Source organism: Phasianus colchicus, chromosome 4, assembly GCF_987193195.1.
Source record: "Phasianus colchicus chromosome 4, bPhaCol1.hap1.1, whole genome shotgun sequence".
Taxonomy (NCBI): domain Eukaryota; kingdom Metazoa; phylum Chordata; class Aves; order Galliformes; family Phasianidae; genus Phasianus; species Phasianus colchicus.
Window position 1 is genome coordinate 61,183,121 of NC_143439.1, and position 15,733 is coordinate 61,198,853.

General features: G+C 40.0%; 1 protein-coding gene across 3 annotated transcripts in view; it reads left to right on the forward strand.

The window, feature by feature from the left end:
• Window positions 1–15,733, forward strand: part of KIAA0232 (KIAA0232 ortholog) — a 64,902-nt gene that overhangs the window by 5,109 nt on the left and 44,060 nt on the right. For all 3 annotated transcript variants that reach the window (XM_090139691.1, XM_031588352.2, XM_031588351.2), the window contains exon 2: window positions 10,859–11,362. In XM_090139691.1, the coding sequence (XP_089995817.1) occupies window positions 11,132–11,362 (231 nt within the window). In that variant the 5' untranslated portion in view covers window positions 10,859–11,131. The remainder of the gene's footprint in view (window positions 1–10,858; window positions 11,363–15,733) is intronic.

Below are 15,733 nucleotides of genomic sequence, written 5' to 3' on the forward strand. Positions count from 1 at the left end.
CGGCTGAGTGGGAGCACAAGGCTCGCGCCGTGCGTCGCGCTGGGGGAGCTGGAGGATGTTGGCAGGAATGGGGCAGGCTTCCAGCAACTTGTCTGACTGATAGCTTTGCTTAGGAAGCTGAAGGAATGACTTGTGCTTTTTCATGGTATTTTAGTACAGCTGCTTGAAGATTTTGAGCTGGCAACTGTTAATAATTAGCTAAAGGTTGCTGCTCAGTGACTTCCTATTTTCTTGCCTCTGTGTTCTGGGTTAGAAGTTCACTGCCATGTAGTTGCGTTCAGCAGCGAAGCGAAGCTCCCTGTAGGAGTTCTGGGTTTTGTTTGGTCAGAGTTTTCATAACCGCTTTACTGGAGTCATGTTGAGTTGTGTGGGGTCACACAGGAGTTGTTCTGTAAGTCTGGCTATTAGTTTATTATCTTTTCATATTTATGCAGTTCTGTTTCTTTTTACCAGCTTCTTTGAACAGTGAATCTTATCAGCTGGAAAGAAACCTCAGAGTTCCAGTTTTCAGGAACTCGGTTCTTGTTGTGAAGGAAATAACTTGGCTAACAGTCCCATAACTTCCAGGAAGAGAAGTAGCATAGTGCTGACCTGCTCTTTTTGTGACAGTTCTTCTGCAGTGATAGTTAGACACTTGGCATTTTAGTAGATTAAATTTCTAGCTATCATTTGAAGTAGCAAATATTTGGTTTTTAAAAGTGATGTTAACCTCTCCTACCTGCTTAGTTTGTACGCTTTTATTTTCAATAATGACTTTCTTTTAACAAAGAGATATTGAAAAGACTGTGTAGTCATACAAGTCTGTTTGTCTTTTAAACCCTTCATGGACTGTTTTTAAGCTTTTCAAAAGGATAGTAACTGACCGTTTGAGTCACAGACCCACTATAGAAAACCTCAGCCAAATACAGAAAACTTCAATATGAAGCATTTAGGGAGGAGCCACGTACATGTTAATGAAATAGAATGTATGGTGTGGCCATTTACTGTGGAGGAATTTATATATAGCCAAATGATTAACTTTAGAAGTATAAATAGCTGGAGAAATGCCTTTACCTTTAAATGTACAGTAATTATTGCATGTCTGGAATACAGAATTAATTCTCCTTTCCACTCCCGAGCTGAAAGATGCAATGTGTGCCCAAGAATAAATGTTGAATTAGTTGAATTAAATGCTGTACAGTTGCATGAATGTGCAATGAATGAACTGTGGGCTACTTAATGCAGTGGTGCTCTGACTGATGGGAAGGGCAACTCAGTGTTTCATCCTGGTGATCCCTTTGGCTGCCCGTGCTGCAGGAGGCAGGGAGAGCCTGTCTGTATTGGTGCTGAGGCTGTGACACTGCAAGTAAGGTTGTGTCAGGGCTTGGTGCTTAGGCCTGGGAGCCATTACCCTACTTGGAGGGGGGCAACGGGCTGCCCACAGAGTGTGTGGTGTCTCCTTCTCTACAGATATTCAAAACCCACCTGGATGCTTTCCCTGCACTGTAAGGACCCTGCTTGCCAGGGGGATTGGACTAGGTGATCTCCAGAGGTTCCTTTCAACCCCTACAATCTGTCATTCTGTGAGTTCAGCTCTGACAAGGAGCTGTTGTAACAGAGAGCTGAAGCTGCTCCAGGAGTTGGACAAATGCAAGGCATCAGGAGGGCAGGAAGCAGAGTGATCCAACAGTAGGTCCTCTGTCTGATCTTTCCATTATTTGACTGTGTCCTCCCTGTCTGCATTGTAAAGCCCTGCCTGTGTTTTAGGTGAGAGAAAAATTAGTAAATCTATTGGGATGCAGGTAGACTGAAGATATCATATGCCACAAGTCCTGAAGATAAATGTCCCGGTGAGCTTAGAGCATGTGTGTTCTTTGTGATCTTTGCTATATTTGGTTTGTGGTAACGTTTTCTGTTTTCCTAAGAAAGAGTTGCTGAAGAATGGTGATTGATGGTAATCAATGGCATCCCGTCTGTTGCTTTTGTGTGCGTACGTAGGAAAAGATACAGCTTCTGATAGATTGTGTCTGTACAAAATTCTCATGGGACAGAATAAAAACGATGGATGAGGTCTCCTCTTCGAGGTTACAGCCAGAGGGTTCTCGCAGCTCCTCTCGGCCCCCTAGCGATCCATCCAAGTGTTCCATTTGTGTGATGGGTGTGAGAGGGCGAGATGTTCATCGCTGACTTTGCTCTGGCATGCTGATAGGATCTGCAACTTCAGATTGAAACACTTAAATCATACTGACATCTTCATCGGCAGAAAGAAATGAAACAGAGCAGTCTGAAACCTGATGGTGGTGTGATACCAAAATCATAGCAATGTCTGGGGAGTTACTGTGAAGTATGACTTGAGGCACTGTCTGCTTTTTGGGGCAGTTGCATATATACCTTCTTCTGAATTAGCACCCAGTTTCACTTGGATTTGCCACGCTTGGCTGATCCACAGTGTTCCAGGCTAGTAGCAGTGCAGCGCTTCCCCCTGTGTCACCACGACATACAGCAAACTGGAATTTGTTGTCTCCAGGCTGCTGTTGCTCTGATCTGCTTGTTTTAAAGCTAAGTGTGCTGAGTTATAATGTCATTTCCTCTCCTACACCTGTTGTGAAGACTTTGTGGCAACAAAAGTTGATGGCTTATTTGTGTTTGTTGAAGACTGACCCACCAAAAAAAAAAAAGTCACCAAAAGTGACTTTTGTTCCTTTTAGAACAAACTGATTCTTAAGTTCACTTTTAATGTGGAAAACAGTTGAATTCCTTGCTGGTACACACCGAGTTGTATTTCAAAGCTTATTAAAAATTCTGATTTCTGAGTTAGGTGATGAGTGTACATTTTTCTTTTTTTTCAGTTAGGATTTAAAAAAATCTTGTAGTCTTGTTTAAACCAATGAGTTCAAGCACCAGCTTTAAGCAAGCTTTAAATTTAATGCCAAACTCAGTCCTGTACAGTAACAAATTAAATGGGGGAAAGAGAAGCATTATCACAACGGTGTACCTCCATCACTGTTGTGAATAGAATCACTAGGATTGCATTGGTAGGTGAATAACCCTTTTTGGACAAATTCTTCCTGGATCAATGCAGATGTTTCTGTTGTTAATGACAGCTGGGTGTTTGAGATCAGTGAAGTGGTGTTTTCAATTGTGTAGATTCAGACTATCTGTAAATATCTTCTGGTTTGTTGAATCTGATCTCTGTGTGAAGGTGTTTTCAGAAGTTGTGAGGAGTTCTGACGTGCTGGAGATAGGACAGTTCGGGCAGCTTACTGGTCCGTGGTACCTAAGCTTGTCTGGTACAGCCACACAACCAAAGCATGCTTCAGAAATAGTTTTATTTATCGAGCCTGTGAGTTCTGTCTAAATTGCTCTGGACTCCCCTAAGTTTGTGGAAATGAAAATAGTGGCTATGTGCTGCAAGATGAAGTGCCTGCTTTTGGATTTTTTGAATGTCTTTTGATGGGGAATCTTGATTTTCCTGAAACAGTTTCCTGAGCGATGCTATAAAATACTCCATCTTGAAGATTAAATTTGCTCACTAAATAATTAAGACAGCTGCTGAAATAGGTTTTGCAAAACTTCAACGGATAGAGCTCCTGAAAGTCCAGTTATATAAAGAACCACTTCCTATCTGTCCACCGTCTCCACCATAGAGACACTTCTTGCAAGTCTGCTGTATGTAATAGGAACACTTCCAAAAGAACCTTCTTGTGAAGCCACTTTCAGATCTTCTTGTACCTCTGTAAAGTGATGGAGTTTTGATGTGTGGTGGACACAGTGTGCTGTGACTGTTCTTCACAGTGCTTGCAGGTTTTGCTGCTAGGTCATGCTTTTCTCTCTTGCTTTTTTCAAACTTTCGAACTGTAGGTTTTTCATCTTATGTTACACGTTTATTTTGAGGAAGCAGAGAATATTCTGGTGAGTGGGAACACTGGGATCTTGGATATGCAGCTGAACCTGGTGCAGGTGCATTGCCTGCTGCTTCTGCAGCCCATTAGTAATTGCTCCCCAGAGCTCACTTTTTGCTTTGCTCTTTGGCAGGATTGGTGTTCTGACATCCTGTAACAAAGTCCATGTATGTTAATAAAGCACAGCTCTGTGAGCTGATCAGCTAATTGAACTCCTCCAGCTACTTTTTTTCCTGAGTGGTGTTCTTGTATTATGGTGAACATGAATGTTTTATGAGAACAACTGTACTGCTTCAGACAAAGGCTTTGTCAAATCCAGTACTGCGTCTGCATCAGCATCTGTAAGTGAGCTATTACAGAGGAACAGGGAAAGTACATGTGATACTTCTCCCAGATTGCCCCTAGCCCCTCACTGTTTTCTGCCTACGGGATCTTCTTAGCCTGATCTGTTTTGCCTTGTTGGAAACTTTCAAAGGATCTCTCCCGTTCAATTGCTTTTGAAGCGCATCTGAATATGAATATATATATGCATATTCTGTGTTTTCAGTATCTTTTGACAAGGAATTCCCAATCCCTGTTTTATAAAGCTTTGTATGTAGCTCCTGTTAACCAAAAACAAGCACAAAACCAAACAGCAGCGCATTGAGCAATCTCTGTCCATGGAGAGGCACGTCTGTTTTGATATTACAGGAGCAAAGTTCTGTGCAGCTGTTGCAGATAACGCCACTGGGCAGCTAACAGCACGCAGCCGCTCGCTCGCTTTCCCCCAGCAGGGTGGGGAAGAGGATCAGAATGGCAAAGCGAAAGCTGCATGTGAAAGCAAAGCAAAATAAAGAATTTGCAACTTCCCACTGAAAATGTGCTTCTCTCTGCCATCTTTTCCCAGCAGTAAAAGCTGGGGGACAACATCTGGTATGAGATGTCCCTGCAGCCAGCTGTGGCCAGCTGCCCTGGCCGTGTCCCCTCCCAGCCTTTTTGCAGTTCTGTTCTCCTTGCTGGCATGGCAGCCTGAGAAAGAGGAGGCCGTGATGTGGAGTGAGCACTGCTTGGTGAAAGCCTGGGCATCCATGCATTATCAAAGCTGGTTTGGTTGCAAAGCCAGAGAACAGCAGGACTCATTCTGCTCTGAAGAAAATTAATTCTATTCCAGCCCGAATCAATGTGATCTTCACCCCATACTCTACTCAAACTACCCAACATGCTCTCGTTAATCACCACCCCTCTTTCAGCCTTTTCATTTATACACAGATTTTCCCTCTGTCTGTGGACTGCCCCTGTACAATGTCCATGGAGTGTCGGTGGAGTTCATGTAGCTCCTGGTTTGGCTTTTGCCTATGTGTGACAGTTGCTCAGAGCAGGAGAGCAGTGTGCTGCATGGGTTTTGGGGCACTGAAGGCAACTCTTGTCAGGGCACTGCTGCACCTGCACTGCTGCGCTGGATGTTCATCCTCCATCAGTTCGGGTGGTTCCTGCCTTGGAATCCCTGTAAGGAACAGCTCGAATCACAGATTACATCAGTTAAAGTGTATCTATTATAGCACTGTATATGTGTGCAGTGAAACAGATAACTTTGGTTTTGTACTGTGGTTCTGTCTTCTGACTGCTGCAGGGTTTAAACTTGCAGTTTCGTGAAATTTCTAACATACTGCTTAGGAACTAGATTCTGGAATCAGCTTAGAACTCATTGTTTTATATGAGGAACTTAGTATTAATAGCACAAATTACTATTCCTGCCCTGCGTCATTTCCAGTTTCTCTACACTGAATTTTTTTTGCCTTTTCATTGCTCAGTCACCGTGTTTCATAAGCATCTCCTGCATTTTTCACTTACTCCGTTTGCTGTCCCTGCTGGCTTGCTGTAATTTCTTAGCTTCAGCACTGTGTCATGTATCCCACCTTCCAGATCCCTTATACATTTGTACAGCAATGCAGGTCCTACAGAACTGTGCTGATGATTTTCCCTGTGTTGTTTTGATTGTATCCATGCTCTTTTTATTTGCTAAGAAGGAAGAAGTATAGAATGGCCTGGGTTGATGAGGACCACAATGATCATCAAGTTTCAATCCCCTGCTATGTGCAGGGTGGCCAACCACCAGACCAGGCTGCCCGGAACCACATCCAGCCTGGCCTTGAATGCCTCCAGGGATGGGGCATCCACAGCCTCCTTGGGCAACCTGTTCCAGTGCGTCACCACCCTCAGAGTGAAGAAAATGAGGCTTATAGAGTAGCTCTTGAATTCTTTGAGTAATTTCATTAAGCTTTGATGCAGGATTAGCAGCTTCAGGTTTTCCTCTGGATAAGAATCATGAAAATAAGCAGATTTTTCAAGAGAAGCATCCTGCAGTGACATCCCCACGCTGGGTTCTGTCCCAGGTGGGTTCCCACTTGGCTGAGTTACTGTAGAACCAGAGGATAACGGCAGCCTGGGTAGACATCAGACAACAGTAAAATATCTATCCACTGGAAACAAGCTTATACTGCCCTTGCACATCTGATAAAACTTCTTAAAAAGAGAAAACCTGTGTCTATCAGGAAGTCAATTCACAGAGCTGCTTGTATGCTTCTTCCTTAAAGTGCTCCTTGCTTTGATTCCTGACAGATGCTTTAATCTGTGTTTGCTGTAATGCAGCAGCGTTTCTGGAGCTCTATGGCAGGAATGGACTGAAATGGAATGGAGGCAAAGGTTTGTTTGCAATGCAGACATTATCAATATTTTTTGTTTTACTGCATTCAATGCCTTAATCATGAGTCAAATCTCTGCTCTGCTGTTTGTTGTACAACAGCACCAAACATCACCAACACGTGAAAAGATTGTTCCTGTTCTGAGAATTATAGAGCCAAATTTCTTTGGTCGTCAAGGAATGTGATTAAACAACAACAACTTCTTCTGAATTCACATGTCTTTTAAGTGCCATGTGAAATTTATTAAGGACACAGATGCCGTTGTTCGCTGCAGTCTAAATAGGCTTTGTTTCAGGGCTGTGACAGTGCCCTCCCCAGTGTGTGGCCCATTGGTTTGCGTATTAAGGATTTGTTGAGGCTTTTCACTGAAAGAAGCAAAACAAATAGTGGTAAAATTGCTGATTTTTCCATAATGCATATGAGAAATTTTGAACTTTTATTGCCATCTGTGACTGTGCTTTTGATGCTTAGTTTACTGCAGGGGACTGAAAGATACTAATGTGAATACTTATTTTTATGTTATTGACCACACAGTAACATTTTCACTTCTGATTTATAGTAAATAGGATTCACTGGTTTTTGCTACACGCAGTTGTCATGGAGAGGAAAGATTGCTTGTTTGTTTTTAATAAAACCACTCTGCAGTAAAGTGCTACTTCTGAAAGGTGTCCTGGTTAAAAATGCGTGGATTTTTAGATCCACATTTATAAACAGTAAGAATGCTGTGATTGCTTCTTCATGCATTGAGAAATTGCCAAAAGTCGTCGAAGATTGTAGCAAGAAGGCCCACACCTTTAGAAAATGAGAGCTTTTAATTGTAAACTATGTAATATACTGGCATATTTTACAGAATATTAGTGGAAATGTATGAAACAGCTCTAAAGACAACTGCTGTTGTGTGTTTGTTCCAGTTGTTAGTGCACAGTGTTGGGCAGAATGGTGCATTGGAGGCACAGATGTGGTGGTTGTCCCTTCTGGGAATGGAAGGAATGGAAAAGATGACCTGTAGCTTTATTGAGGAATGTGCTTCTCTGCAGTAGTTGTACAATAGTGTGTAAAGAACAACTTGGTGGCTTGGGAGCCTTTATTTGCAGATGATGCAAAAAAATAATTATTAGTTTCCTATTTCCTTCAATATATAAATCCTTTAATTTTTGTTCCTTTGGAGTGTAGACTCTTCTGTTGTGGATTTAAGCCTGCAGACAGCTTGATTGATTTTTGAGTTACCTTTTGATAGTGTACAAGGAGCAGTCTGTTGTGCTTTAGTTTACCTACAAGGACAATAATGAAGGATATGGTTGGTTTGCTCTCTCTGCTGGTAGTCTGGTAAGAGCACTTACACATACTGGTGCTTTCTGGGTAGGTTTGTGTCAGTTTAAATGAGGAGTGATTTAGTTACACCTTCCTTTTACTGTCCTCTTGGCATGCCTGTGCTCTGTAAGCCTGCACTCATAACTATCACAAAAAGGCATTTGTGTGGTCCATGACACACAAAATTGTTACTATGAATTAGTTGTGACCGTAGCTGTATTCCATTACACTTACAGGGAAGACTATGGTTGCTTAGCCTTCAGAAAAGATTTGCCATGCAGCAACAGTGACATAGGGAACTGGCATGAAGTGTTCCAGCTTCAGTTTCCAGACCATTGGGCTTTCTTCCTATTTTTCACCATAGAACACTTAAAACTGCTTTCCTGTAACTACATTTGACCATACTAATACTCAGTTGTTGTCTTTCGCTATTTTGGGTGAAAAGGATGTCCAGTGATTTTGAGGAGAAGTAGCTGTTCTCAAATAGCCTCAGTGATAAAGTCGGTGTGTTTATTTACATACTGTTGTATCCTCTTTCCTTTATAGGACACTTTGTAATTTGGCTGTAGTGCTTCGGAAAGGTCATTGATTAGTAGTACAAAATCTGAAGGTTAATAGAAAATGTACTTGCATGCAGAGTAAGCAGAAATTGTCTTGTAGGAATTTCATCTCATGTTTTTGACTTTGGGATTTGTGATGAATTCAGATTTCACAAACTATTGAGAGAGATGTGTGATTTCTTATTTGGAAATTCTTATAAGGACTGTCTGTCTACCATGTTTTATGGCTGGAAATGGAGAGTTCTTTCCAACTTTGTAGTTAAAGTAACTAGCCTTGCTCTAATTACTAAAGCTATATAGTAGTATCCTTCTTAAGATTGGCTGTGACTATTGCGAGGACAGAGGTTGTGTTGTTTTTTTTTTTTTTAACAAGACAGTGAGAAAAAGATAATAGGAAGAGTTGAAAATTGATTTGTCAAAGACTGTTATCATATAAGTTGGGCTTTGCATCTTGCAGAGTGTCTTTTCTTTGAATGACTTGTGTAAATTTGGTGTGTAAAACCTCTGCATAGTGCTGGGATAGGAAAACATTTCTGTTTGGATGGGATTTTGTTCTCAAGCATAATGGAAATACATGCTTAGTGCTTCTGGTGAGGCAGAGTACTGGAGGCTGTTGTAAAATGGGATCTCTCAAAGACTTTGAGAGTTCTGTTCAGATTTCCAGTTTTTGTGTTGTTTATATATTTTAAAGATACAGTGAAATAACATTAAAAAGGGGAACTTAAATATGGTAATAAAAGTTTGACTAAAACTTTTGGAACATCATTGATACTTTGTCTTGTTTCTTAACTCCTGACTTTAACCCCCCAAAAATAAAGTGTAAGTGAAATTTAGTTTTTCAGCTGTTAGGAGGACATGAACTGCTGAAGAGTTTGGACTTGTTGTTCATTCAGAATACATCAGTCACAATACGCAACTTTACATAATTTCATGATGAAACAGCCTTTGCAAAGTGTTTCTATGTACTTTTCCTTCTGCTATCATACGAGAGACCAAGCAATACGAACGTGCTACTGACAGAGCTTGAATACCAGTGTGTTATTTGCGTGCTTAAGCGAAGACTGCCATTGGAGTAAGGCAGCTTTAACTGTAGGATAGGGCTTTGTCAACTCAGATTATCATGCTTTGGGTTCTTTTCCTGATGATGTTGCAATTAATTCATTAAAATTCTTGAGTATACAGCTGTATCTGAATAGTAATGCAAAGAAAGCTCCTAAAAGCTGTCGTCTTAAGTCATATAGACATATGTCAATAGCAGAGGCACTGTTCATTTTGTTTGGCTACAAAACATGCTCTGCCCACACAGCATTGCTCAGAGTTACAATAAGGAATGGCTGTTTCAGCGAGTCTGTCCCTTGCACCTTGCAGTAGGGTTGGAGTGAACCAGTAGATATTGCTAGGTGCTTTCTTTGCTTCCCTTCAGTGAAAGTATATTTCTTGCTTGGATTTGAGCTTTGTTTTCTGTTGTCGAACTGGAGAGGAGAAAACTTGCACAGCTACCAGGTTGCTGTTTGGCTCATTGGCAGACTGGTCCAAATGGCCTTTTTTGGACCTGACTTGCTCTGGATTAGAGGACAGAAGGACTGCATACTGAGGCGTGCTTGTTCTGTGCCTTACTTATGCATGATTGGTTTAGCATTGCAGGTGTTTTAAGTCTTAGGATGATTTGTCTATTTTAGGATATGGTTTAGAGTGTAAGCTCACTAAGTTAAGATTTGTGTAGTCATCTATGTGAAGAAGACTGAATGTTGATTCTTACATGAGTAGATGGTGTTCTGCTCAGGTTTTTATGTGGGCAGATTTTAGATGATAAAATGCTGCGCTGGTCTGAAGCGAGGCAAAAAGTGAAATTAAAACAAAAAAACACCAACAAAAAATGACCAAACCTGACAATAGCAACCATTCAGCAATAGGATATAGGAAGTAGTTTATAGGTCTGGTGAAACTGCTGGCCAGATTAATTTTGTAAATTCAGTTTTAGAAACAGGACAGTTTTTTCTGCTTGTCGATGGAAGTCACAGCAGAACAGTGGGATTATGTTGTCTTCTAGTGATGCAAAATATGCAATTAGTCTTAATGTGAGTGAATGTCAATTTTTTTTGATCAAAAGGTTTCTCTTTTGCTGATAGTAAATAAAATCTCAAGCTTCTGTTAAAGTTAGGTCTGCTGTACGTTTCAAGAAAGGGTTGGTTGTGAACTGTTGGAAAGGGTCTCTCCCTGCATGAAAAAGTGATTTTTCTCTAAGTCATATTTAAGCTTGGAATAATGCATGTTGCTCTTCATAGTGACACTGAACAGATGTGCTGTACAGGTGAAGTAAGCAGTACGTAAATGGCTGCTTTCTGTGTTGTTTATTTTACACTGTTTGATGTTGTTTGTGTGTGGATACATAATATCACAACTTATCCTTTTTTCCTCTTTATAGGTCCTGCTGGGGACTTGCATCTGGCCTCAATGTGAAATTAAGGTAGAAAAACACATCTACATATGTGTTTGCTATTAGGATTTAGTTTATTCACTGGTCATGCCTGAAGAGTGATGTTCGTCTCTAGACGGCTAACTGCCAGGAAATATAAATGATTGTCCTAGAAGTCAAGCCTCTCTCCTATTTACTGGAGTGAAAATCACCTCCAGATATCGACGGGATATCAACTACAGAAAATGCTTCACGTTATAAGGATGCCAACCACCTAGATTCATGCGCCCTATCTGTACAGTTGTTGTGGATGGTTTGCCATCAGAAAGCTCCTCAAGCTCTTATCCAGGCCCTGTATCTGTTTCTGAAATGTCTCTGCTACATGCTTTGGGTCCAGTGCAGACCTGGCTGGGACAAGAGCTAGAGAAGTGTGGCATTGATGCCATGATTTATACTCGGTATGTCCTCAGTCTTCTGCTGCATGATAGCTATGACTACGACCTGCAGGAACAGGTATTTACATATTTTAGATGTTGTCCAGTGAAAGTGAGTTTTGTATCAGTTATGTTTTGTGTATTATACTTGGGGATGGCTCAGGGGGTGGGAGGTGGTTGTCTTTCAGTGTGTGGGTGGAAGGGGGGTATGTACTGCACTGGGATCAAATTCAGGTTGATGTCATTGGTTTTCTTTATCAGCAATTGCATTAACATTTTAGTATTACTGCGGTCTCCATTAGAATTATTAGCACTGTCATGTTTCATGAACTTAAAATTTCTGGTACTCCTGGTTGTAAGATGTATTTAATATTGGAACATTAGTAAACTTAGGTGAGTTTTGTAAGCTGTGTGTGAAATTGGGCTGCTTCACAGTAGCCTGTAGACTCCCTGTCACTTCCTCTCATGAATTTCATCTCATGCTATTCTCAGTAAAGAATAGAAATACTTTTTTTAACATCCAGGTATCTAAAATACTTTATTGCATGAATATTGTTCATCTCCTAAAGGAGTGTTAATGCTGAATCCCAATGACAGGTGTACAAAAGAGTTGAACAACAAAAGAGTTGTGATGCATGGCTGTAATTCAGAAAGGGCAGAGGAAGAAAAGTGAGACCATGTAGCACAGGCAGCTGTACTGCCATTCCCACGTGCCATTCTTGCTAAACATTTTTTGTGTTTCAAGAGCTTTAATCCTTATGGATCCCTTCCAACTCAGGATATTGTGTGAGCATATCCTTTGCTCCTAATTTCACCTCCTTTTATAAATTTCTCTGCATCTTTTGGTGTACATCAGAATACTTTTAATAGAGGATTTTTTTAAATATAAAATTCAGATAAGTTCTGGCATTTTCAAAGGGAGCGAGGGTACTGTCATCATGGACTTGTATAAGGTGTTTGTGATTATGTGAAAAAACAGAAGGAAGAAAGCATTGCCTTTTTTGGTGCCTTGATAATTCATTTCTTGTTGCTGTTTCTTTGCTAATGCTTCACGTATTGCAACTGAAGTGCTTCAGAATTCTTTTTTTCTAGTTTCCTTTTTTCACAAATCCATCAAGAATAGGGCAGGAGTTGGATACTGCCAATTTCAGAACTGTTAGCAGCCATCACTGTGCATGCTTCCGTCATGTAAAACAAAAAACTTGATGTGCAAAAGCATTTTTTTGTGTGAAAGTTCTACCCACAGTGGTGGGAATCACCAGGAACAACCTTATGATTTGTAATAGTAATTAAAAACAGTAACAAAAAGAAAACCACTGTGAGATATTTTAAGAACATACCTTAGCAGTGCTCTTACTTACGTCTTGGTCAGACATGAATAGCTGTATTTTAGAAGACAGACAGAATGAAGTTTCATAGCCCATTGAAATAAAGAGTTGGACAGAAAAAAAGAAGCCGGTGATACCCCACCAGAATTTGAGAAGCTTTGAAGATAATCTTGTGACCATGGAGAAAAATGAAGACTTGTTTCTTTCTAGTCTGATTTGGAACGTAGTCATAACTGTAAAGTCTCCATTGTGATCATTTAAAAGTGACTGAAGTGCCAAAATTACTTTTCATCAAGTATTACAAGAAGCATGGTAACTGTATTAGGAAAACCTCAATCATTTGATTTCATTTTGATACCTTAACCAGATCCTTACGAGTTGATTGAGCTTCAAGGAAAGTCCCCGTTCTTTTCCAAGTTGAATAGCACATGCTGACAGGGTAGCCAGGATGTGTGGCAACTGTACAGGATGTCTTCTGAACAGCATCTAGATACTGAGCAACTTGGAAGTTTCTTTCCTGCTTCCCTGCTTTTCACATACTGTTATTGTACTTGTTCACTTCATTTTCAAGTAACTGTTCTGTAATTGTTGAGGTCTAGTGTCTGGTTTTGTGATGATTTTGTAATGATTGGATGAATACATTATGAAATACACTGCTACCTAATTCCTTTCTTAAATGGCTTTATCTTTAAAACCTGCAAATGTGTTTGTTTTTTTTTTTTAACATGAAGAATTGAGGAAATTTGTATCATGTGCTTGCTCTACTGTATTTTATTTTATTTTTTTGTGTGTGGTTGCATTTAAAAAAAACTGGCTTAAGCTGCTCAGAAACAAGAGATTGTATTCTGAACAGTAAAACTACATTTAAGCAGTTTCAATCCTATTTTGCTGATGTGTACAACGTGAAGACAAACAAAAGAAATGCAAATAACCAGCACTGCTTACAGGTAGGGAAGAGTGCAGCAATTCAAGTACAGAAATATCTTTTAGATATTTAAAAGGAAAATATTGAGAGATGCTGAACTCCTCTAATTGTGATCTGTTTCTGGGGAAAAATTGGTACTCAGCATCTCAGGAATTCTTTTTTTTCCTCATGTGATTCCTTTGATTCTTGAGAAATACGACAGAATTTTCAGGGAGAAAATGCTTTCAGTAACGAATTTATTCTGATGATTTCTCTTTACTTGTAGGAGTCTTTCTGCAGGGCATGATTAGCCATTGCTTCTTTCCAAAAACAGCAGTGAGGTCTGTTTTGGACTGTTCAGAGGCAATGTATGGGCCTGAATCAGAATGAAGTGGCAGATGTCGCAGGGAATTGGAACATGATGATCCTTGAGGTCCCTTCCAACCCAAACCATTCGGTGATTCTCTGTGATGGGAATCCATTCTTACACTAGGGATGTGTGCATGCTGAAGGAGACAAACTATTTAGGATACTGAACTTAAAGATACTTTACAACATTTCTAATAATGATGATTATAAACTGAAGTTTAGGTAGTTGTTAGAATCTTTTGATCTCAAGATGTTGATGGCATTTTTGGCGGTTTTGAATGCATTTGGAAGCTTCCTTCCATGCCTCCTTTGTAGTGTTTTTGTGTCATCACTGTAGCAGAGAAATGGATATATGAACTCCCGAACTGAGCTTCTAGCAGGAACATACAGAAGGATTTGAGGGTTTTGTTTTGTTTTGCTTTTCTTTTTAAACAAAAGCAAAAATCATTGCTAACTTTACTGAGCAACCCCAGCTATTTGAATGCCATTGTTACTGTGTCAGTGCTTCCTTCTGCTTATGTTGACAAGTATTTCAAAGTAATATGGCAGTGTTCATTGGCTAGGTCTTCAGGATTCAGTTTTGAGTTTAAGCAGGATGTTCCCTTCTGTTCTCCTGCTAATACTAGGTCTGTGGTCCTCTCCTTGATTACACTGCTGACTTCTATGCCTTCTGTCACCTGATGGCTTTTCCTCCAGTGTTATCCAGTTCTGCATGGTGAGGTTGTCTGACATCTGAATAGGACCTCAGGTGTTGTTAAAGGTTTGAGATGTGTAGTGGTTTGGTTTTGGTTGCTTGCTTGCTTTTGGGTTTTGCTTTTTTTAATTCTTATTTGTTTATTTTACTTTTGTTTTCATGATCACTACTAATTCTGTGACTTGCCCAATTAGGTGGTTTCTCTTGGGTATGGTTATATGTACACACATCTAATATTGCTGAATGACACGTTGTTTAGATTCTTCATACTAGGTTTTTCAAGACTTAAGTTTTCTACACAGAAATTATAGATGAAAGTAAAACTGTAACACACTGCGACCCATTTTTACTGGAATATTTGCATTTTTTGTTCTGAGTCATTGGCTTGAATATAAAAATATTCAGAAAATGCATAAGCAGGTGTGTTTTGCTTGACTGTTTTGGAATCTTGTTTATGAGGAATTGCACAGGGATTCCTTGAGCCTCCAGAGCTGCTGTGGTTATTCGTACAGCCAGCTACTGTTACACACGTGTTATATGTATAAGCACTGCTGTAACACCTTATAAATATGCCCATTCTAAATGTTGTAAAAACTAAAAAATCTCTACTGTAGTTCATTATCGTTGGCATTTGTAGCACATTTCTCATTCAAGCCAGTTGCATGTGTGGATACCTGCTACTTCTGGAAATGAGCCAAAGAGCTTAAGATTTGAATGTTCTTAGGCAGTCCTTAATTCTTAATGGTTTTGGTCTTTTACTCTTCTGATGAGGAAATAGGAAATTGGTATGGATTTAAAGAATAGAATGTTATAGAAACTTAAATGTTCTGCATTTAAATGTGTAGGCTTTCATCATTTGCATTTAATTGATGTTTTTTTTTTCTTGTTTAGGAATAAGGAACAAATAAACTACAAAACTCATTACGTTATTGAGCAATCTTTACCTCTGGCAAACCCACAGAAATGCTGTTGGGGACAATGTGAAAATTCTGAGACAGCTTTTTGACTTCAGATTAGACTGACTTTTAGTCAGAGCGCCTCACACTCAGTGTTTCCCGATTGTAGCATAAATGCCAGGTTAAAGTATATTTGCAGATACCTGTTCTCAAACCAGTTTGTGATACAGCAAATACCGCATTACGATGGCGTAGTCTG